At 34.2% G+C, this 24,525-nt stretch overlaps 1 protein-coding gene across 1 annotated transcript in view; it reads left to right on the plus strand.

The window, feature by feature from the left end:
• Positions 1-24,231, plus strand: part of TRPA1 (transient receptor potential cation channel subfamily A member 1) — a 37,320-nt gene extending 13,089 nt beyond the window's left edge. The window contains exons 9-27 of the mRNA XM_074897675.1: positions 1,885-1,984; positions 2,896-2,996; positions 4,310-4,479; positions 4,568-4,732; positions 6,069-6,183; positions 7,442-7,608; positions 8,394-8,487; positions 9,133-9,192; positions 10,561-10,659; positions 11,484-11,554; positions 12,036-12,183; positions 14,917-15,006; positions 15,216-15,385; positions 17,044-17,173; positions 17,302-17,484; positions 18,426-18,494; positions 20,492-20,602; positions 21,123-21,220; positions 23,144-24,231. Of these exons, the coding sequence (XP_074753776.1) occupies positions 1,885-1,984; positions 2,896-2,996; positions 4,310-4,479; positions 4,568-4,732; positions 6,069-6,183; positions 7,442-7,608; positions 8,394-8,487; positions 9,133-9,192; positions 10,561-10,659; positions 11,484-11,554; positions 12,036-12,183; positions 14,917-15,006; positions 15,216-15,385; positions 17,044-17,173; positions 17,302-17,484; positions 18,426-18,494; positions 20,492-20,602; positions 21,123-21,220; positions 23,144-23,375 (2,373 nt within the window). The 3' untranslated portion in view covers positions 23,376-24,231. The remainder of the gene's footprint in view (positions 1-1,884; positions 1,985-2,895; positions 2,997-4,309; positions 4,480-4,567; positions 4,733-6,068; positions 6,184-7,441; positions 7,609-8,393; positions 8,488-9,132; positions 9,193-10,560; positions 10,660-11,483; positions 11,555-12,035; positions 12,184-14,916; positions 15,007-15,215; positions 15,386-17,043; positions 17,174-17,301; positions 17,485-18,425; positions 18,495-20,491; positions 20,603-21,122; positions 21,221-23,143) is intronic.
• Positions 24,232-24,525: the final 294 nt, after the last annotated feature.

Here is a 24,525-nt window from a genome sequence, read left to right on the forward strand (position 1 = left end):
AAGACATGAAAATCAGGGAGATATCATGATATAGCTAGAATCTCCGCAATTTCCCTACATCTTTTTAGGGCTGTTGTTTTGTTTTGTTTTTCTGTATACTGGACAATTTGACACTGAGGTGTCTGGTGCTTCCTGAGATTACTTCATTAATTTTATTGAAATGTTCTTATTTAAAGTAAATAAGCAGTAATTTTACACATTTTCTGGCTTCTTTTTTTTTTTTTTTTTTGTAACTTCTTTTTTCCTCTTTTGCTTCTTTTATCTTCACTAAAAGAAAAATGAAAGATTAAATCGATATAGATGCTAATTGATACCTCCAAAATTTGCATAATATTTATATTAATAACTGCTTAATTCATATTCATTAGTATATAAATGCAAAAGTAAAAGGAGTTCAGAAACTAAATTTACAAACTTTTAATTAAGCTGTATTGTAAATGTGGCAAATATACGTGGCAATATATGTTACTCCTTACTGTGATAAATAATGATGAATTCTTTTTGCTGAAGGCTGAACAGTGATGTTAGCTGGAGGGAAGATGCTTAAAGGTTTTGTTACTAACTGGAAATTGCTGCCCTGTATTAAATGAAATGAATGAGCCACTTGGTTAAAAAAGGTCTCTGTTTCTTTGCTGAATAAGAACATTTTTAAGAGGTTGCCTGACCTTGTAAAAAGGTAACTGGGGAAAGGGTCCTGCATGTGTTACTCTCAAACATTTCATCAACATACATTGGAAGCTTCCTGTTCTCTGTGGTAAAGTAATCATTGTACATTTATTAAATGTTTCTTATTACTACATTACAGGTTTTACCATCCTAGAAAGTAAATATTGCTCATGATTATGATTAATTCTCTCTCAAATTAAGACTGAACTCAAAGATGATTCAAGTTAATGGAAAAACTCTCATTGATTTTTTTTTTTTCCAATGATCTTTGGATATTATCTGAAATAAAATAGATTTTTTTGTGTACTTTTAACTCATTTGGTTTGACTTGCAACTCAATATCTAGAAAAATTTTATCTAAACCATCATAAAATATACATACATCTCATTGGTTCATTTACTTGTATCTTCATACTCCCTTGTTGATGGGTCTTTTTAGATAGATATGTTTATGCTTATAATATTTTGCTAATCATAGTGATACTGTGACCATAGTGACCATACTGTCCTGACCATATATATCTTGTGCAAAAACAAACAAAACAGCAAAACTGTCTGGCTTTGGCAGAATATCTCATTCCAGTCCTTGTGCTTCCCTTAAGGAGAAAGTTTGTATCAAAAACCTTGAGTTTGGAGAATAAAAATGTATCTGCTGTTGATACAGCTACTTTGGAGTCAAAATTAACTTGACCCATATAGCTCGTGATGAATAGAAAATGAAGATAGATCAAGCTATACAGATCGAACTATACCTATCTCTGGATTTATTACTACTTTAACAGTATTCATATAAAACAGAGGTTCAGAAGGGTCTTGTTCTGCTAATTAGTTGATAGGTAAGATCACATCATTCGAAAGGACTTCAACTTTTGTATTTTTTCCAGAGCTTCAATCCCAGTATTTTAAAGTTAAAATTATATAATTTAAGTATTTAAATGCATAAAAAGATACCTTAGCGAAAGATCATGAGGTGTGAGTTCAGTATACCAGGTAGGCCACTATTATTTAGGTGTCTAGATTTACATATATAGATGACTGGGCTATGGCTTATAGTTTGAAAACATAGTAGTATTATATAGAGATGTAACGTGTTTATTGAATTTACTTATCTGAAGTTACTAAGAATGCCTGTAATTCTTCTATGCTTATAAAGAGCAGCACCATTTAAAAATTTAATTTATTCATTATTCATGATAAACTTGAAATTCTTTATTGCAGGGGGCTAATATTGATAGTGTTGACATTGAAGGTCGATCCCCGCTTCTGTTGGCCACTTCCTGTGCATCATGGAAAATTGTGAATTTACTGCTCTCAAAAGGTAAAAAGGAATAGGCACATATCATATACTTCCTCTGAGCAGGGTTCATACATGTTAAAACTCTGCATCTACCTTTCCTCTCAGTTTCAATTCAGTACTTCACCATACAGTCCAGGAGCAGCTATGCTAAACAGCTGCACAGTGCTAGTATCCTCTGAGAGAAAGAAAGAATGAGGGTGATGATTTCACCCTTTTTAATAGAGGGTGAACAGGCTGTGGAAATGTGTATGCAATGTGTCATGCTTCTCAAGGTAGAGGTGGCACTGTCACTCCCATCCCTGCATTCATTAGCAGTTCACAAAGTAAGCAGAACTGTGGAACAAATACACCACTTATACAGAGTCATACTTTGTACCAGCAATCAATCTTTAAATGTTAAAGCCCATATTTCAAGCATTACCTGTGATTTTATACAATCACAGTCACCTTGAAAATGTTTGAGCTGTGTCTTTCAATTGCTTTACTTTTGGTGCAAGCTGATTATTGTTACTATATTTCCTTTTATTAATAGTAATGTATCAGATTTTGTTAATAAGCCCTGTAATAAGTTTTGAAGCTGTAACAAGATTACAGGTTTAAAAGATTAAAAGAAGTGATCACCTGCATCTTTAAATTACCTCTTGATTTGTGGGTGCTTGGTATCTCTGAATATAAGGGCCCCACATAAATCTCAGTGCTGCAATGAAATAGAAAATGCATTCACATGTGAGATAACAATGAAATCTGAGTGTCAGTAGGGGTTATTTTGTGAGTAAAATGATACGTTAAACTTGACTTGAAATAATATTTGTTATTTTATAGATTTATAAACACATTTGTTCAACATTTGTTCCTTTGTCTTAAACACCATCAATTAGTGCCAGGGGCCAGCAGTTTTGAAGTTGCTGGTATTTATTTCCATATTTATCTAGGAGCAAATGTATCATTAAAAGATCATCTTGGTCGGAATTTCTTGCATTTGACGGTATTGCAGCCTGGAGGATTACAGCATCTGAATGAGCAATTTCTGCAGGTACAGTAAGCATCAATTTATGTCTTTCTGTTGCCCTTACTAGAAAATGTAAAGAAAAAAAGCAACTACTGTTTTATTTTGAATATTTGTAAAAGTTTGTGGTACTTTTTAAGTTGCCCAGTGTCACGGAAAATAGTTTGAAGAGGTACATATCTCTCATGAAAATATTTCAAAGCCAATAATACAGTTTTCTTATTGCCAGGCAAAGGAATAACATAATCCCATAAATTATTTTGCTGTTGGGGGATTGAATAGCTGAAGAGGTAGGCAATAAAATATAGAACTTTTCACTTCTATTTTCCCAGCTTGCATGCAGTAAAGCTAGGGAACATGCTCATATTCAGTCAAGCTCTAGGACTTAAATAGCTTACAGCATATTCTGTAGGAGCTTTCTGTGGACTGAACTGTAATGGAGTCTTAGATTTAATTTTAAAAAGGATTTCAAACATTTTCAAACATGGATTTCTATTGCGCTATGCTGAGGCAAAGCACTCGTATTGCTAGAGCCCAAGCTTTCTTGAAAGAGTTAAATTTGCTAGACTCCAGAGGTCCAAAAACAACCTTTTAAATGTGAATCAAATATAACTGATCTTACAACATCTGATGAAATATGTAAGCAACTTTGATTAGTAATGCAGAATGGATTTAACCTTCTTTTTCAGCAGATGTAGAGAATCAGTTTTCAACCAGAGTGATAACTCTCAGTTGTCTGAATTGACTTTCTAATTATTGATCATACTAGTAATTTGGCCAAAGGAGTGGGGGCTGACTCTGGGAGGAGATTTTTAGTTGCTTTAAGAAAGGCTATACATAGGCTAGTACTAGACAAGGTATGGAGGAAAAACAGGGAAATGCAGATGAGAAAGAGAAATGGGGGAAATAAAATTATGCTGTAAACCAGTGAACTGATGGATTTTGAGAGCCAGAAGTTTTGCTACTGAACGCAGACTATATATAGACTATCCTTACGTTCTGTTCAAGCCTTCTGCTGACAGCAATGAGTCTTATGGCTGAATGGCAGCAAAGAAGAATCTCCTGTGTTATACTTGTACTGTGGATGGATTGCAGTAAGGGTGCAGAGTGGCAAACTGCCGTGTTCTTCGAAGAGTAGTTTGAAAAAATGGTGACCCACAGATCAGCAGACATTAGATGCTCATTGTTGCTAAATTTATTTTCCTAAAGTTTTTTTGTTTCTTATTTTTAGATACTGCTTTAAAGTATTAATGCTATTGTTGCAAGCTGTTAGAAGCTGTGGAGCATTAGTGATATAAATGTAATTCTGTGCTCTTGGGGTTTTTTTGGGGGGGTAACAGATGGAACATATTAAAAATCTTGTAGTGGATGAAGATAACGAAGGATGCACTCCATTGCATTATGCATGCAGACAAGGTGTGGCCCTCTCTGTAAATAATTTACTCAGCCTCAACGTTTCTATCTACTCTAAGAGCAGGGACAAGAAGTCACCATTACACTTTGCTGCCAGGTTAGTAGTGCAGTCTAGGCAATGGCATCAATGCCCTTTTATCCACCTGTATCTTTTTGACATTAATTTCTATGTTTATCTTTCAAAGCTATGGGCGCATCAATACATGTCAGCGACTTATAAGAGATATGAAAGACACAAGACTTTTGAATGAAGGTGATAAGAAAGGAATGACTCCCCTTCATTTGGCTGCCCAGAATGGTCATGAGAAGGTAGTTCAGTTTCTTCTGAAGAGAGGGGCCCTTTTCCTCTGGTGAGTATACAGATTTCCATTCATTAAGACAAAAAAGAACTATCACCCTACATTTTATGTCCATCTGCTGGGAAGTTAATACAATATGAATATAAATACAATATATTAAAATATTTAATATATTAATATATAAAAATATACAGTATAAGAGCATATTTATAAGATATTTGTATAACTAAGCTCATTGTGCCTTCCTTCAGCCTGATACATAGAATCATGGCTAGCTGTAATGCAAGGCTTCTGATGCTGGGGAAACTGAGGTTTCTCTAAATCCAACTGAGAGAAGAATATTGAACCTTTTGATGGAAAAAATATTGGTTTGGAAATGTAATCACATCAGCTTCACTTACAGGCTTGAGTAGGGGTTCTTGGGGCTAGTGGTTCACAGGCAACTTGCCTTGTACACTAAGTTCTGGTTTCAGGTGAAAGATCCTCAGATCATTGGCAGCTCCACAAAAGCTTCCAGGACCCAAAGCAACCAAAAGTTTAGAGTCCTGTTTCCAAGGTACAGCCTAGAGCTTTAACTTTCAGGTCCCATGCTTCCAAGTCCACTGCAGCTACACCTTGGAGCTAGGGGACCAAGCATTCTGAGGAGATCCTTTAGCAAACAGGCATGTCATATGTTCATTATTTGTGACTGTGGAGAACTCACTAAATGGACTGCTGTCAAACCCTTTATTTCCAGTGTCCTTAGCTGGACTACTACACCTAGCAAGGATAAATATGATACTATACATATATATATATATATATATATATAAGTAAATATATGTATGTATGTATATCTGTGTACACATGTATGTGTGTATGTATTTAGGCTTAATTTAGAGTTAAATCTGGCATTTTTTTAAAGAAATGTCCTGGTGGGTTCTATGTGATAAAAGACTTAATGAGTTTTGTTATACTAAGATGAAGTAATAAGCATAGATTTGTGTGCTTATTATGTTTCATATATTCACTATCTTTAAATCAAAATTCTGTAATATGGCTATGAGCTATACCACATCTGTTGCCAAGAATTAGTAACAGAATATTGCAAGCTTTTGTGTCATTTTCAAGGGACATAAAAGAAAATGGGTGCAATCCAGATATGTACAGAAATAGAGGGAGAGAAGAAAAGAGAGAGGGAGACCCAAGTACTATTACTGAGTTGAACCTCTTACTTCCAAATGATACATTGATAATCACATAATAATTGACAGAAGGCATGGACATGTCTGCAGTAGTCATGCTAAAGAAAAGAAATTTGAGTCAAAGGTGGAAGCTTTTATATTTGCTTTAAATTTATAAAAAGTTTTCTATTCATAATTTCTAATTTTATACTGCTACATGTAAGTGATTATAAAGGCTGGACAGCCCTGCACCATGCTGCCTTTGGAGGATACACTCGCACAATGCAGATCATTTTGGATACTAATGTGAAGTGTACTGACAGAGTGGATGAAGAAGGGGTATGTGTTCACACAGCATTATTTGTTTCTTGTCTGCTATTACTTCTAGACCAAACATCAATGTGTGCTATTATTAGTTTGCCACTGTGTATTACATGTGTAATATTTAATTTCCTGTGGCAGATTAAATTCTTTATATACCACTACTGGTAAAGTTTATTGCTTAGATTAGTATATGATTGCTGAAATTGTTATCCAATTCTTATAAGTGGGAGACAAAAAAATGCAGATAGCCTAATAAAAAACATAAAATACTGAGCAAGTTTGACATGTCTCTCTTGCCCCCTTTACAGCACAAGAGTATTTTAACAATGTAGTACAAACATTGGTAATTTAAATTTAAGGAGTTTATACAGATTTTTAAAAATCTAATATCAACTATAGCTCATTAACATATTGTTTGGAATCCATCTGCTCTGCACATTGATGTCCAACAGATACAGCTCCTACTTGCTCTGAATTTTGGACAGATGCAGTATCTGTTGGGTCAAGACAATCCATTTCCTGGATTTGAGACCTCTTATATGAACCTGCCTAACAGTTCACAATCAGAAAACAGAGGGTGGTCATTTTAAAGAACTGTTCAGTTTCCAACACAGAAGGTGTTGCTAATTTCTCTGAGAACATTTCTCTTTGAAAACATTTAGAATTTATTAGATTAGGAACAGATCTTGCCTAGAAATTAATGAGAAGCCAATGCTTATTTCTTAATTTCCCTCAGAAAAATCTGGGTGAATTGGGAAGTCTTTCAAAAGTCAGTTTCAGTATGACTTGATTCCTAAACCACTCATTGCCTTACTTTTATGAAAATATCAAAGAAAATAATGTTCCTCTTATAAAACTATGCCTGCAGATTTTCTTACAAATTTGTTTGAGCACATCTGGATAATTGATGCTTCTCTTCCTGATTATCAAATGCAGGTGTTCTGTATCTGTAACTACCATCATTTTTACCTATTTGTGACTTGCAGTATGTTAGTTACAAAATTAAAAGATAGTAATGACTTGGCTTTTTTTGCCTATAGCTGAGTTCCCTCTTCAGATTTAGCACTATGGTAGCTGTAGACATAGAATAAAGCACTTGTCTGTAATCTCTATCAGAATCTCTGTGACAATATTGTACTTTTTAATGTTGCTAGTAAAAATATTCAGGACTTGCAGCTGAGAATAAGATGTGGCTGCTCAGTGTGGGAAAGAAATGAAATATGTATCTTTTTTTTTTAAATGATTCTCATGGATGCATTTCTTTTCTGTGCAGAACACAGCTTTGCACCTGGCTGCCAGGGAAGGACATGCAAAAGCAGTAAGATTACTTCTTGACTATGGTGCGAAAATTCTGTTCAACAAAGCAGTAGCTTCTTTTTTCCATGAAGCAATACATAATAGGAGAAAAGATGTAGTGTCTGCTGTTATTTTGCACAAAAGGTAATGAACACAGAAAATTCTTTTTAAATTTCTTTTTCCGTTGTGTTTTCGGTTGGTTTTTAACTGAGATTAATTTCTGAAGTAAATAAAATTGAGTACATATTTTAAAATTCTAGAGATTATATTGTGTTCGTGTGTGAGCAAATAAAAAATGGCATAATTGTGATGGGCATCAGATATGTGGCATGTTTTTCATATTAGATTGAGTATTCAGATTCTGTTTAAAAAACCCAATGTAGAAGCCATTACAAAGAAATAAATGTGAGTACAATTGGTACCATTCAAGAGATTTAATTAAAAAATTTTATTTTAAATGTTGAGAGTATTTAAAAAAGTGGCATCTCAACTGAAGTTTAGAATATTTTATTTTACAATATAGTGAAGTCCCACCTCAGGAATAGAAGTGTTTTACCGTTACCTAACGATCACATCTCTTGCTAAGAGTTGCAGGAACACTGCCAGTATTTTACTTATTTATTATTACTTACCTAATCTTGTAACCCAAGATTCCGGCTTTAGTTCAAGTTTCATATTTTGTAGGTCTTAGCATAGTTGAAACATTTCTGTTTAATTGATGAAAGAATTAAATATGAATCATTCTTAGGGAAGCATCTAGAATGTTAATCAGTTACTCCCCAAACAGCTGATTTTCCAGTTAATGGTATATAAACTTGTTACATACTGTGATTTGCAAGATAATATGTTAAATAACACTCAAGTATTCTAATAGTAGTTAACTTAGAAGCAACTAATTCATTCTCTATTATCTTAACTCATTTTTGCAGATGGGAAGAAGCTGTTATGACATTCTCTCACTATTCTAGTGCCAATAAGTGTCCTTTGCTGGAAATGGTTGAGTATCTTCCTGATTCATTTAAAGTAAGTTTTGTACACATATTAAAGAAACGAACACACAAAACCAACTTAGTTGTGTTACATTATTTGCCATTGTTTTTCTAATGCTGTCCTCACTAATACGTATTATTATAAAATAGAAATAATATAATTCACAAATTTATTTGATTTTATTTTAGTGATAGTTTCAGTTTGACAAGTTTATTTTCTTTAGTATTACAAAAAGTTCTTAGCTTCCTGAGGCCAACAGTTACAAGAGTATAAAAATATAAAAAAGGAGTATAAAAGTAGTAAAAGTCAGAAGAGAATTGGGTTCAAAACCATTTGAGATATTTTCAGTTTCTGAGCTAACTGTTAAATGAAGCTACAGAAATGCTTTTTATTAAAATAGCAAGTGTCTAGGTATATATATATATATTCATAAACACTTCACATTTTATAATTGTAAACTAGCATGTAGCCTTGTAAAACATGTGGTTTCATTATTTAACTCCTACATGTAAACTGGAGTTTTATGTTTTCAAAACATACACCATAAAATCTGACTGAATCATCACTTCTGTTAGATGACTGCTGTATTAGAAGGTCATTTTCTTCAGGTATAAACATATTCTTTGTGATGAACGTTATCTATATCACCTTAATTCACTTTTCTGTTCATCTGCAAAGCTGGTTTTGGACAACTGCATAATTGAGTCTTCAGAAGAAAAGACAAGTCGAGACTTCTATGTAAGTGCATTAAAAAAAAGTATGAAGACAGTACACTTTACGGTCTTAGGATGGAATATGTCACAATACACCAGACTATATGTTAGCAGTGGTATATTATTTCTGTAATAATTAACTTAGAAAACAATCAGTTTGGCTTTCATCAACTAATACTGGACTAAATTCTAATACTCTTCAATATTTTCTATAGTTGCAATTATAGTTCTATAGTTAGTAAATTGAAATCAGCCAGTATTTGAACTTGATTTATGATTAATTCAGTGGTTATTCACCAATAACTGTATTTGAGTCTATACTTTTATATTTGGCAAAAAACTTCTCAGTATTAAGATGACTTTTAAAAATCACTTCATCAGATAATTCAACTGTTAGTCTCTTTTTATTATCTCAGCAAAGCCACTGATTTATATCTCTTTATTGCCTCTGTGATACTGCAATGAACACATTTTTGGCTTGAAAATTTGGAAACTACAGAATATGTATACTTTAATGTGTATGTCAAGTTCATATGGATAAGATACACTTGTAGACAAATACCAGATCTTAACAAAAAACACAGGTGACTGATCATATTTTATTCTTTGAGCTGTAAACGTCTTTGAAGTTGAGTTTCTGTAATCTTCATGCTTATGCATTTTAACAAGTATAACATTAAACTTGAGCAATCTGTAGGCTTTATCTTTGCTGTGTTAATTCTTGCAATCAAGCTGGGTATCAGAGGTCATGGATATTTCAAAATAATAGTGATAGAAGAGATAATACCTATTTATGCACATCAAAGGCATGCCTATCATAAGTAGTACAATCAAGAATTCAGCATCCCACGTGTTTCTTTTTTTGTAAATTCTTGTCCAAAATCTTAAACAGTAGATTGCTTTCACAATGCTAAGGTGGCATGAACGTTCTACAGCTTTACAACCTTTGAAACCATATTGAAAATGATCTTACGATTTATTGCATTGGATTCTGTTAATGATGTGTACATAAAACTTGCAAGTTTTCTTTATATAGTGCTAGCAAAGTCATATAACTTTTAAATACAAGCTTTTCTTCAAAGTCAACATTAAACCAAATTACAGTTATGAGAATGACCTTTCAAAACTGTAATATTTTAAGATTAAATGTGTACTTTCTAGTTTACAATTCAAAATGACTGTTTAATCATTTTACAGTCACAGATGTATATCTTGATGGCATGTTTTCACTGGCAGAGTAACTAACAATCAGTATATGTCAGTGTTCTAACTGCTTTGACACAAAAGCCTTTTTTTTCTCTGAAAGATAACCTTTTTTAAATTAAGTGTGTTATCGCAGTCTTAGATTATCAGTTTCATCACATTTAAATGCTGGTGTATGTTTATTATTCAGATTGAATATAACTTCAGATATCTTCAGTGTCCCCTGACACTTAACAAGAAACTAAAGGATGGTGAAGACATTTTCTATGAACCACTTACCACTTTAAATGTAAGTTCTTTATATTTGACATCATTCCATGCTGTCTTGCTTTAGATAAAATCAAAAGAATTTTTCAGAATAATATTTCTTCTCCAAAGCCCATAACTCTGTATATTTAAAGTATATTGGAATGAAGTGTGGGCCAAAGTTCTTCTAGTCTAAGTAATAAATAACATTTCTTCTAGGTTTAGATAAAAATTCTTTGTTTGTTTAAACAACTGAATGTTTCAAGAGAACATGCTGTACCTGCAGGTAATACATTAAAGAAAACCATACTCCAGTCATTGTAGTGACCATGCATGGGATTGTAAGGCATTGAAAAAACACCTGATTTTTTCATATGCTAATTGCAAAACACTTTCTGTGCCTAAAACAAATTTTGCTCTTCTTTCACATTACCAGTCTGTTCTCTGATTCTTTGTCATAAAATGTTTACAGAACAAATATTCTGGCTTAATTCGGTTACTTTTTGGGCTTCCTGTTGGCAGATAGACTTGGTATACTAATAATAAATATTTTCTTGTTAAATGAAACTAGACCTTGGTCATCTCACAGATATAGTTGGTAATAATTAGTTTGTACATTTTTTTAAAAGTTTGAGATAGACTAAGAGAGCAGCAGGAGAGAAGCTGGATGCCTCAGTAGGCAGAGAAGGCAAGATAGTAATAGCTTTGAACAAGAGTGCATAAACAAAAGAACTCTGCAATATCTCACAGACATTTTACTTTTCATTAGACTAATATTTAAGTAAAGAAGGTGGCCTAGCTAGTTTTGCAAGCACTTTACTAGATGAGATAAGTTTGATCCTTCTACCTTTTTTTTTTTTTTTGTAGGCCATGGTACGCCACAATCGCATGGAGCTACTCAGTCATCCTGTGTGTAAAGAATATTTGCTTATGAAATGGTAGGTGTATTTTTGTATTTTAACGTACATAAAATATAATATTGTATGTCAGGATGAAGGCTATTGTGTCTGAGAGCTCTTTACTAAGATGTACATATTTATAGTGTTGACTGAAGCAAATGTCTTTTCCATATAACTTTTCATAAGCATACTTAGATTATGCTGATGATGATCATATGAAATGTAGCTTAACATTTAGTAATGATCCTTTGATATTTACAGCAAAGACAACCACTGTCTTTGTTTTTGCTTTATTGCAAAAATATCTAACAGGATTGCCAAGTTAAAAAGAAAAAGAACAGTATTTCAGAATGGCCAATAAACTTTTGTCCACATAAAGCTCAATGAACATATTCATCGTGAAAAGACATTTTAAGAAATGTTTATTTCCTCATCTTGAAAACATTAGTGGCTGTTAAATTTGAATGCATACTCTTCTAAATTTTTCAAGTGTTGTAACTTTAACATTCTCACTTTCAAGGATGGCCTATGGGTTTCGAGCACATCTAATGAATTTAGGCATATATTCTCTCGGTCTCATCCCACTGACTCTTCTGGTCACTCACATACAGCCAGGAAGACCTTTGAATGGAACAGAGATCTATGAAGCAAGACCATTAGAATATGAGGTACTGAGTTTTCTTACCAGTTACAATATGCTTAGGATTTTTATAGCAGAAAGGTATGATATTTTTTAATAATTTCTAGAATTATTTATGATTTAGCAACTCTGAGAAATAGAATTGAAGGGTATATTTTTAAGCATTCATCAACAACCTCTGCATATATTTTTCAGTTCTCATTTTTTATTTTTAACTTTTTTCTGAAAATTTTACGTCTGGTACATGGTTACTTCAGTTTCTTCCCTGAAGCGAATATTTCTTTAACGCTGAAAAAAAGGATTAACATGTATTTACTTATGAAAACAGTGGATTCTTTAACTTTTTATGCTCTTAATTTTCAACCAAAGTAACTGGATATTTCATATTAAAGATTTGACACAGAAAGAGTAGTCAATAATAAAGTGCTTTTTGGTATTCAAATACATCTTTACTTGCCCATATTATGTATAACTTTCCCTTGCAGACCCACTGTTTCTTCACTAGGCTCATAAACTATGAAACTAAGAACAATTTCCAGTCTGCGTATAGGTACTTCATGTACAACAGTAGTGAAAAATATAACAGCAGAATTCAGTCATATACATGGATGGCAAACTCTGTGAAAGGTTTTTAAGTGTATTGGTTGATTTCTATAATCCCTGTTTATAAACTTAAATGAAAAAATAGAAAAGATTGTGTTGTGCCAAAATGTGTATGATATACCCCCATTTTGGAATTACGATGTCTCAAAATGAAAAACTTGATTAGGTAGCAAAGTACATTGTCGCGACTTTTGAATATTTGTCTCTCAGTCACAACTGTGATAGGTGCGGGGTTACTCTAGCAATTTGTGAATATTGATCTCATTCATGATGTGCGTTGGATGGAAATGATGCTTTAGTTGGGGCCATAAAGAAAGCAAGCAGGGATGAACCGTCTCAGGATAAACCTGTCCTCCATAAATACTTCGGGGTTGTTAAGAGACAGAGCTCAAACTTTTTTTCAGAAGCTAGAACTGGAATAATTAGGACACCATAGTGAACCAAAGAAGTTAGACTTGCCAAGCCCACCACTACAGGAGAATGAGGCTTTAGAAAAGAAAGACAGTGGTGTGAGCGGTTGATGTCCTTTTTGTAAGTGTTTCCTTCCTGCCGTTAAAACTAAGCAGTATTCTGTCTTTTAAGAAGGCTGTATTTCCCTAAGATGAACATCGTACTAGACTTCCAATGAAGTTCCGCTGTTCATTGAACCTGTGAGTACAACTCATACATAGTGTTAAACTCCTGTGTCCATGTGAAGGGCAGGAGAGCCACAGAGCACAATCTCCACGACATGAAGTCATATATTCTGAGAAGAGATGCCTGTGTTGTTAGCCCTGAAATAGTAACGTACTGGTGTTAATGGAGCCAAGAATTTGTTGTGGCAAACTTTTTAAATGATCCGTTTCAAATAAGTGATTTTATCACTAAGCCCAGGGATTTTTGCAATAAGAAAAGAAGCAAGAAAATATTTTACAGCTCTTTTGGGAGAAAAAAGACATAAAACTAAATAGGAACTCAAACAGGATATACTAGTAGAAATACGATATAAAATAAACTCAAGGGATATAAAAGGTTCATGAGCATATCCTGATGTATGAAAAAATTTGGAGAAACACATGCCCAGCTCAGCCCAGCACGTGCGAGATTCTCAAAGATTCAGAAGCCAGAAGAACTGGCAGAACTGGAAGAGTTCATGCTCCACTAACTCACTCATCTTTCTGATGAAAGACGAGAATGACAGGAGCTGCATATGGCAGACAGGGAAATAACTCAGACTGACCCAGGTCCTTGAATCATCAGAGACTGGGTGGAAGAAGCATAGGTGGAAGAGGGAGTCCTGTCCTTCAGTGAGGAAGGATACCAGCTGGTGGAGAAGCAGAGCACTGAACAGGAGCCATGAAGGTGCTGCCTGAGAGACTAGAGCAACAGCAGTGTGTGTGAAATGTCATGCACTGGACAAGACAGAGTCCTAATGGCCCAGGACTGGAATGGAGTGGGTAATGCCAGCTCTGTAGGGAGCACAGGGTTACAGAGCGTGGTGCTGTGCTCTTCACCCAGGTTAAAGAGGGACACCGCAACAGGGCAGATGCTGATGAAAAGTGAGTGCCATGAATTTGTGGTCTGCTATGAGTTAACGAACCCCTCAGGTGGGGTATTAGATCTAAAAGTTATTTATTAAAGATGAATTTCACTGTTCTTTTCTATGCCAGTAGAAGGCTTTTTACCACAAAGTTGTCTTTGCCTATACTTGTTGTAAAGGGAGACATCAGAGGGAGCAGCCATATGAGGGTGCCAGGACTTCCAGTTTGTCAAAAGACTTCTATTGCCATTCTGGATACTGCAATATGATAGTGAAGTTATGGACAACAGAATTTGTCTTTTATGTTCATCCAGTGGCAAAACATACTGAAAATATGGCATAGATGCTACAATTTGAGTTCCCAAACTCAAATAGTAGTAATAAGGACATTGCACAGCAACTGTTTATTATGGGAATGCTCAAAGTTTCATACTTGATTTGAATTACTTAAACAAAATATACATGACATGGATTTCATAATAAATATTAGTAAACCAGAATTTAGATAGTAATGTGTATATGAAGCAAGCTAACATAGTTTCTTAACTCCGCAATATAATGTAGATGTAGTAGGTAGAGCTGAAATAAACGTTCATTTAATAATTCTTAATTTGTTTTGTGCTCTGTTTTTTGTTTCAGAACTCATACTTCACAAGGGTGTGTATGTGTTTAGTTTTAATTATGAGTTTACTGGGAATCTGCAAAGAAATATTTCAGCTGATTCAGCAGGTAAATACATAGAGGAATAACATTAATCAGACAGTGTGCTTGCATAGCAGTTTGTGTGATATTGAAATAAATCTGATTTTTCCCTAATTAAAGGGAAATACCAATTTATACAAGATTGAAAGTAAGAAGAGGATTTAAATAGTGTTTTGAGTTCAGTCCTTTAATGATGCATGACTTGTAAATATGTATCTGTCTCTCTTAAATCCTAGAAATTGAAATATTTGTTGGATTACTCCAATCTACTGGACTGGACAATTTATACTACAAGCATAATTTTTGTGTCTTCTTTATTTATTAATACACCAGCTCATTTGCAGTGGGAATGTGGAGCAATTGCTGTATACTTGTCTTGGATGAACTTCTTGCTTTACCTTCAACGGTAAAAGTTATTTTCATGCTTTGCAATAAAACAATTCCAGTATTTTCACATATTTCACGTATTCTAAACCATGACTGATCAAGTGTGATAGCCCTATTTTTTTTTTTTAAAGCTATACAAGTTTCAACATTAGGACCATAGGAGTTTTTTAACCTAACGAACTGTAAAATAGTTTTCGGTGTTTTTTATGAATCACAGCATGTGTTATGGCAATGAAAGAAATAACAAGATTTATTTTAATGTTAAGTAACCAAAGCAACTGCATATGTCTTTTTAAAAGTGTGTTTCATTAAACTGTATAGACTTTCACTTAAAATAAAGCTATGAATTACAAGAAGCAAAAGGAAGTCCTTTTTTGTAAGTAATACCTGGGAGAAGGTAAATTCTTTTATCATTTTACAGATTAAATGACACACACCACTTTTCTACACCATAGTGTCCTGTAAAAGAATTATAATGGAGGAAATTATTATTTCTTAATGCTGTCACTGGTACAATAGTATCCAAGAGTCATGGACCGCAGGAGAGATGCGTGGAGGGAAAAGTAGTGTGGGTATAGTGCTTAAGACTAATAAATTAAACATGTTTGTGCCTGAGCAGGACTGCCTTGCACAAAGATGAGTTGTGGATGATCAGCAAAAAAGGGATAATTTGGAGCTGTTCAGAAAATAAGGGTGACAGCATGTGCTAACACTGCATATATTCTCTTCTAATTCTTATTGCATACATGCACTAATCTCCCCCCGGGGTCTGATAGACAGACAAACAGGGCATTTGCTGATTAATTTCAGGATCATCTTACTGTAGTTGGGATGTTCAAGGACAAGGTTTGTAAACAGAGTTAATGTCATAGAGACGGTGTCTTTATGGTACTGCCTTTGCTGGCAGACCTTGTCCTACATGTGTCTAACCTCAGATGACTCTCCTCCACTGTGTGCTGTGGGCAAAATGGGGGTTGTCATCTTGTCTTTGAATCTTGCAGAGGACATAATTTCCCGAGTTCAGGTTTGGGGGAAAAAATAACAATCTGCTTTATGACAGCTCATGTTCAGAGATCTAGTTTTTGTGTAAGTCAAGAATGGGAGAGACTTGCGAGATGACAGACTGTTATTGGGAGCACAGGTGTCTTAAAATTATGCTACTCCCCTTCTCTTCCTAAGCAGTGTGTTCCTTTTGTTTGCTTGTTTTTCATACTTTGTAGTGCAATAAAAAGGAAAATCTTTTTAAATCAGGTATGTGGCTTCTAGATGGATCATGGTGCCGGTTGTCCTTTGTTCTGGTTGCAAACTTGCTTCGAAAAGCAGCACAAAATTGGACAATTTCCTGATATTTCAAGTGCAACAGTTGTACAATATTGTACTGTCTGTGGCTATGGAGAGAGTGTGAAAGTTGTTCCAGAAAAAAAATATCTTGAAGAAATACTGCTCTGATGCATTAAAATATAAGATTATGTACTTTAGGCTTGCTGTAAATAAGACCAGTGGCATTCTTTTGGATGTGAAAGTATAACACATTCATACCATCTCAGAATATCTCAGAGAGGCAAAATGTCTCTTTTCACATATGAAAATCAAGATTACTTACTGCTTTACATAAATAGCTGTAAGGGACTCTAACCAGTATTAATTTAGCATATCTTTTGTTTATTTACTGCCTAGATTTGAAAACTATGGCATCTATGTTGTGATGTTCTGGGAAATTTTGAGGACTTTGATTCGGATTGCTGTCGTTTTCTTCTTCCTGATATTGGCCTTTGGACTTAGTTTCTTTGTCCTTTTGGGTTCACAGGTTAGTTGAATGTCATAGTTAATTTTTTTCACTATAAATATTATTTTTAGTAAAGAATCTCAAGAGGTTATTTATAAATTTCATCATTTCGGGTTTTTTTTTGATTTGGGGATTTCGTTTTTTTGCAGCAAACGTATAGCACACCTCTGCTTTCTGTAATGAAGACATTTGCAATGATGCTGGGAGACATTAATTACCACGATGCGTTCCTTGATCCATTACTAAGCAGTGAATTGCCATATCCATTCCTGAGTTACACAGTTCTCATTATATTTACCTTGCTTATTCCAATCCTTCTTATGAACTTGCTAGTAAGTAAACTTCTTATTAATATACAAAAATGATTAACCACAGATTTATACACAATTTTAACATAAAGAATTGTAGAATTCACGGCATTCATTCATGATTTAAGAAATTGTTATTTTCAGTAATATCTTAAAAAGTTGCCTTTCCCTGGACTAATTTACCCTTCAGTTTACTGTTCTGAGTATTTTCCCAGAGTTAACTCTTGCAGGGTTATCTTGTTTATCTTTAGGTCGTAATTATGATGGAATTTTAATTGGAGCTGCAATGTATTATTATGAGGTCTTGATAAAGGAAATTGGGGAACAATGATTTTAACAAGTACTCTGATAAATGTGTGCCAGCTAGACTAGACATAGTCTTCGCTGTTCAACCCCTTGCTGTATCATAACCTAGTGCTAACAACATATTTTTTTTAAAAAGCAAAAATCCAGATCTACACTGCACACAAAACAGCAGTCGGCAGCAGTGTTAAAACTAACTAATGAGCCTGACCTGGACAAAAAGAGTCAGAAAACCTGGTAATGCTGAGAAAGGGGGAAGATATGTAGTACATCTTCAGCCACATCAGGGATTTTTTTAGGAAATCAAGTTTTTATATGAGCTGAGCAATAAAAGTAATTCAGATTTTTAAAGTTATTTATTGCTGCCATGATCCTATTTAATTAAGAGGTCAACAAATGTTTTAACATAACAGCAGTAATGAAGAATGAAAAAGAAGGGATGTTATTCTTGACAAATCTTTGAAATAGCTCTTTAGTGCCTTACTGGTAGACTAATAGTTGGCGTTAAAAAGCTTAATACATTTCTTGATACGGATTTTCCAAATATGCACAAAAGGGCCATGTTTCCAAATTCAGGTGAAGTAAAATAAACTTAATTTTAGAGTAATTTTGAAATCACAGACTATGAAAAAATAGAATGAAATCTTTCTTGGTAATTTTAGATTGGTTTGGCTGTTGGGGACATAGCTGAAGTACAAAAATATGCTGCACTCAAAAGGATTGCAATGCAGGTAAGTAGAATACAATAGAAGCACCAACTATAGTAGATATCATTGTTAGAATACCACTTAGATAATAAGCTGATTTGTCATCAACATCCCTAACTAACATCATAGCATCTGTGTAAAGAGGCTTGGTAAACATGGGCATCCTATTCTGAATCTCATTTGCAGTCATGTTACTTATTGTCAAGGAATTGTATAAGCAAATGTATTTTTAAGGAACTTTTGAACAGTCGGTTTAATGAATTCTGAGTTATTCCAACAACAGAATCTCAGAATGAGTAAATGGAATGTTTGAAATAGGAGAGTTGCCTTTTAAGGAGAATTGATGCAGAGGAAAGAAGGTTAAGGTACACAGAAATCAAAAGGACACCGAATTCATTACAGTATACTGAAGGCTCATGCTGGTTTGTGTACTGAGGAGATACTATGCAATACCAGGTATGACTAAGGAGCTTAACATCACATTTATAAATGGGTTTATTTACCTTAAGATGTATAAGGACATCTAACAGAATTTCTGTTGAAATCAGAAGAGTTTAGTAAGCTATATGCTTTTGAAAACTATGTGCATCTTAGATAAAAGACCACATTTGAAAAAGCTACTTTGAAAATAGCTTTTTCAAAATAGCTTTCACAAATGTAGCCCTTACAGCTTACACATTGGGACTGGGGCAATAGCACAACTTCCTAAAATTTTCATTTTAAGAAATGATAAGTTTGGCATACAGTTTTCAAAAGCTTTTTTTTTCCCCTATGAACAGTGTATCAAGCTTGACTCTCACAAGTGAAAATACACGAAGTATACACCTGTCAAATAAAGAATAAAGATTACTTCTCACTAGCATGTGCTTAGAAACTCTCTGTCCACATGATTCCTTGAAGTTCTGCTCAAAGTCTGTATTGTGAGAGGAACTGACCATTCATAAAATTGATGCAGGGAGTGGCTTTGCCTGTGTTCCCTGCTGGCTTTGCTTTTTCTCAGAAGTGTCAGAGCCTACCTAGTGGCTGAGCATGAAGAAGTTAGTTGTGCACAGACATGATACCCAAGAACAGCTCAGAAATAATTACTGATAGTCGTGTAACTTCAAATTGTGTGCTGTACTTGCTTAATTCAAGCATATTTGAAGAATTCTCTTTTAGAGTAACATTTCCTCCCAAGAGATCTTTCCTTTGCTAGAGATACAAATGACTAAAACAGAAGTATCAGGGCAGTTCTTGTAGCAGTTAATGCTTTTCACCTGTTTAGATATTTCTTTGCCAACAGAACGCTCAGGAAGGATGTTGTCTTGCAGCTTCAGACAGTACTATGAAATCTTTATTAAGCGTGTAACCTTCTGTATGTTTGGCAGGATTATGGTTGTCTTCAATAAGCTTATTGTGTATATCCTGTTCTTTTAGATACTTATGCTCAGTATTTCTGTAGCAATTTGAGAATGACCAGAAAGGTAGCATCAGCTCAAAAGGCACTTGTATATAACATACTTGCTTCTACCCAAGGGAAGATTTTTCTCACAGGCGTTCCACTGGCATCCTAATCTATACTGACTCTGTCACAACCTAGTAAAAGGATATAGCATAATTAAAGAGAGAAAGATCACTCTCTCTTCCATTATTATTTGGTCTTAAAACCCATGGCTATGATAGGTATTCTGTCTTGAACACTTCTGCCCTGCAATTCTATACTGCAACCCACAGTGCACGCAGTTCTTCAAGCCATTACACAAGAGCTAACTCAGTTTTGGAGCCATTTTAGTTGTAAGAGTACACATCTATGAGGAATAATTAATTTTGCTAAGATACTCAGTACTGCTATGACTAAATGGTTTTAGTGTCTGGACTGGACTGTTCAAATATTATACCACTGTTTGCAGCATAGATATCCTCTCAGACTTGACATCTAGTAATAGTGATTTCAATATAATGACATGATGGTTATTTTCATATGATAATGTGTCTTTATCTTAAGAGAATATATGTTATTCTAAATGCAAAACTACATTTAGGTTAATCTTCACACCAACTTAGAGAAGAAGCTACCATTTTGGTTCTTAAGTCGGGTGGACCAGGAATCAATCACTGTATATCCCAACAGGCCAAGATACTGTGGATTTATGGTAAGATGGTGAATCTTAGACTAAAGAACTCTTACTAAAATGTGATATGATCGACTTACTTTGTACACAGATTGCTAGGAACATTCCATTAATCAGACTCAATCATTGACTGACATGAGTGGAACTGTGATTAGATCTTGACTGGTTTCAGTGAAATGATAAATCAGTTTGAGTGCAGCCTAACTTATTCAGATATAATTAGGGTTTGAATTCTCAGTGATCTGTGACTTTATTAAGCAAGACAAGCTATAAAAGTTATTCAGACAGAAAATAGAATTACTCCCCTTTGGCATTTCTTCTATTTGTTTACTTTTCATTTCAGCTGTTGTTGGTAGACTGACTTTTCTGATTAAACAAATTTTGCAAACCAGATGTTTAATGTACAAAAAATAACTTCATAACAGAAACACTTTTCAATTTTAACACTGTGTAGAGACTGTTACCATTCACTTATTTGGTTTTTTTAAGCTATTGTCAGACTATAATACCTGATTTCAGTTTGGTTCCATGTTTTGTTTAGAGCGTCTTCCAGTATTGCTTTGGGTGTGAGGACTCTACCACAGATGCACAGAGCACTGATACAACATTAGAACTGGAAGTTCTGAAGCAGAAATACAGGTAGTTGTTGTGTTATTTTACTGCTGTAAAAATAAGTAGAACCAACATTATAAATGTACTCCTATTTTAAAGTGTTCTAAAGCTCCTCAATGCATCTGTTGTCCTTAAGTAATCTTCCTCACTGTAGTAACTTAGTATTTTATATTCTGTAATGTATTTACCTTCAAAATACTTGTGTGGTAGAGAAATATTTTTATCCCATGGCAGAGAAAGAAGGCAGGCTTGTTTGCTTATTAAAGTAAACTGAAGTAATGGGGAAAATGCATTTTCAGTTCAGAATTAGAGGTTTGTGTATGGAGGTTTTCAGGGGTTATTTTAAATTCACAATTGATGTAATTCCAGTTGGTCTGCAAATATACACAGTCCATAACTGACTTTCCACTGGTCAGATGGTAAATCTGCTTCAGATTGTTTCCCCAAAAATGGACTGGTGTCTTGGTTCTCATTTGAACAAATCATCTGTTTTCCAAAGCCTTGGAAGGAATTCTCTGTAGATACTTTTCTTATTCATCTTACTAATATATCCATAAGAATGATTTCAGAAAAGCCTTTTGTAAGTGTATAACTAGGAAAATCTATCCCTTCTCACTGTCTCATTCCCCCCTGCTCTTTTTCCTTTTTTTAATTTCTCCTTTTTTTTTTTTTTTTTTAACCTACTAAATCTTTGTCTCCCTGCATAGATTCTGATTAAGTATTTTTTTGCTTGAAGGACTCAGCAAGAGTTGAAGGGGTGAGAATAATACCCTACAGATGTAGCCAAACCATGGAATTTAACAAATGTTTCTTCAGATCCATACTACATCAATATATTAGGAACCAGCATAGAACATATTCTTTGGTTTCTTTTCCCCTACAGAGAGGGAAGAAAACTGTCATGTTATTAAATTATAAAATTATCTGGAATAGAATACTTGTGGCCATTTCACTACAGAAAGTTATATTTGCTGCTCTGAAAATACTGGCTGAAAACTTTGTTCTACTATGTTGCCAGTATGTTTTTATTGTCGGAGTTCAAAACAAAGTTCAGTTTCTACTGAAGCTAGTGGCAATCATTGCTGAGTGTATATGTTTTTCTTCTTTGATTTGGATCGGGATTTTTTTTGCTTTGTATTAACTTTAGGTAATTGCCGCACTATTTTAATTCTTGTGGTTTTCACATATTTTGACATGTATTTACTTTTTTATTAAAAAAAAAGGGGGGGGGGGGGGGAGGGAACTAAGGGAAATACATCTAAAGAAGCCCCAAACTGTTCTTCACAGAGAACCTTTTCAGTTACAATGTATATTTCACACTGTAATTTTGTGATTAGACATTCTGAAAAGTTGATTTTCAAAAAGTCTGTTTGGTAGTTTTATGAAGATAGTTTCCAGGCACATTTCCCATTTCTTTCATTGTTTCTTAAAAGATAACAGACATTGTGTTCTGTACATGTGATGCTACCTGATGTTAACTGTTTGTATCAACTGCACTTTGGATAGCACTTTAAAAGAGACCAGTAAGTGCCTCATCAGGATCTGCCATATGCTGTTAAAATAGTTGTGAAGTTCTCTAAAAGTTTGTGGATGCTTAAATGCCATTGCAAATCTGACCCTTTTTTCTTGCCAGACTACTTCAGTCAATAGGAAAAACTTTTGATAGGACTGTTCAGAATCTTATTTTGAGAGTGAAGTTGCTCTTACCTTAAGCATAAAGTTACTTTTCTCAAGAACCAGGAATTTGATCTTTAATCCTATTTCCTGAAACCTGGAAAAGTACCATAGCTTGAAAATTTAAATGTACTCCAGATAATATTCTTTGTTAGCAGAAGGGTGAAGTTGAGGACTGTCAGGTCTTTTGCATCTGTAATTTCAATGACTAAAATGTCCTTTGAAACCAAATGACAAAGCCTGCTCTATGCATATTTTTTTGTTTGTTTTTTTTAGGCTCAAAGATATATCAACACTGTTGGAAAAGCAACATGACCTCATTAAATTGATTATCCAAAAAATGGAGATAGTGTCAGAGGCTGAGGATGAAGACAGCAATGATTTATTTCAGCACAAGTTTAGGAAAAGGCAGTTAGAGCACAAGAATAGTAAATGGGATACAGTGTTAAAAGCTGTTAAAACAAATGTGCCTAACCCAAGCACAGAAAAGAACAATAGCTTCTTCTAGACATGGCTATGATATCATGTTGTATTATCATTTTTTTTTACTTTAGGGTCACTTCTCGTAGTGTCTGTGCATAATGTTAATGTGATACATCATGTATTCAAGTATAAAAAAAGGCCAGATCTGAAAAAAGGATGCAGGTGCTCAAAACAGTATTTAAGGAGACTGAAGCTGTCTATATCCAAAACTGTGATCCTAAAAGTGGCTGGCTAATCAGGAAAGTGCCTAACTCACCAGATGCCAGCCGTGCTGTCCTGACAGTTTCCAAGACTTTTGCCTAGATCTGTTCCTGGATTTGGCCCTAATATTCTTAGGTCTGTACTTAATTACACTATTTTCTGTTACAAATATTTTTAGAATTTTCGAATTTTTAGAAATTCAAACTCTAATCATTTAGTATTAAGGTGTTTTGAGAGAGCCAATGGGCTTTATGTAGCTTAAAGAAAGAGTAAGAAACTAACCTGACAGATTGTCTTGGAGGTTTTGCTGAGTAAGGACTGCAGGATCAGGCCTGAAAGGTAAGAAATAAAAAGATGACAAAAATGTAATGTAAGGGAAGGACTGTTTTCTTTTGTAGATAACAAGTTGCAGTTCTCTGAGGGATAATTTGTACTAGCATGCATATAGCAACAATACAATGACATGTTAAATATTAGTCATTTACAACTTGCAATCCTTATACTGCTAATGTGATTTTGGCCTTCCTGATAACCTAAAACTGACCTTGTTACTTTAATCTGCGCTTTGGTTTTATTATTTATTTACTGGGTATTCAGTGCATTATGTAATATACAGTAATATATCAAATGTGGAAATAAATATGAAATAAACTGTGTTTAAGTACCTGAGTATATTTGTTTCAAAACAGTGCTAATAAACTAGTTATGAATATATGTGGTTGTAATGCTTTGTGGTCTGCTTTTGAATTCACACATTTTCTTTAAGAACTTAATGTATGTTAATTCTTTATGTAAAGAGCAGTAATGATTCCTGTTTATTTAAAAAGTAGCCGCCAGAAGGTAATTCACAAGGTACAGAACTTGTCCAGTCTTCAGAAAACACAGGCAGATGCACTGTAAATTCATGAGGCTTGTGCCTTAAAATTGCCATGGACGACATGCTGTTCAGTAGGGAAAATCTTTCTCACCCAACT

The sequence above is a fragment of the Athene noctua genome, chromosome 2 (assembly GCF_965140245.1).
Source record: "Athene noctua chromosome 2, bAthNoc1.hap1.1, whole genome shotgun sequence".
Lineage (NCBI taxonomy): Eukaryota > Metazoa > Chordata > Aves > Strigiformes > Strigidae > Athene > Athene noctua.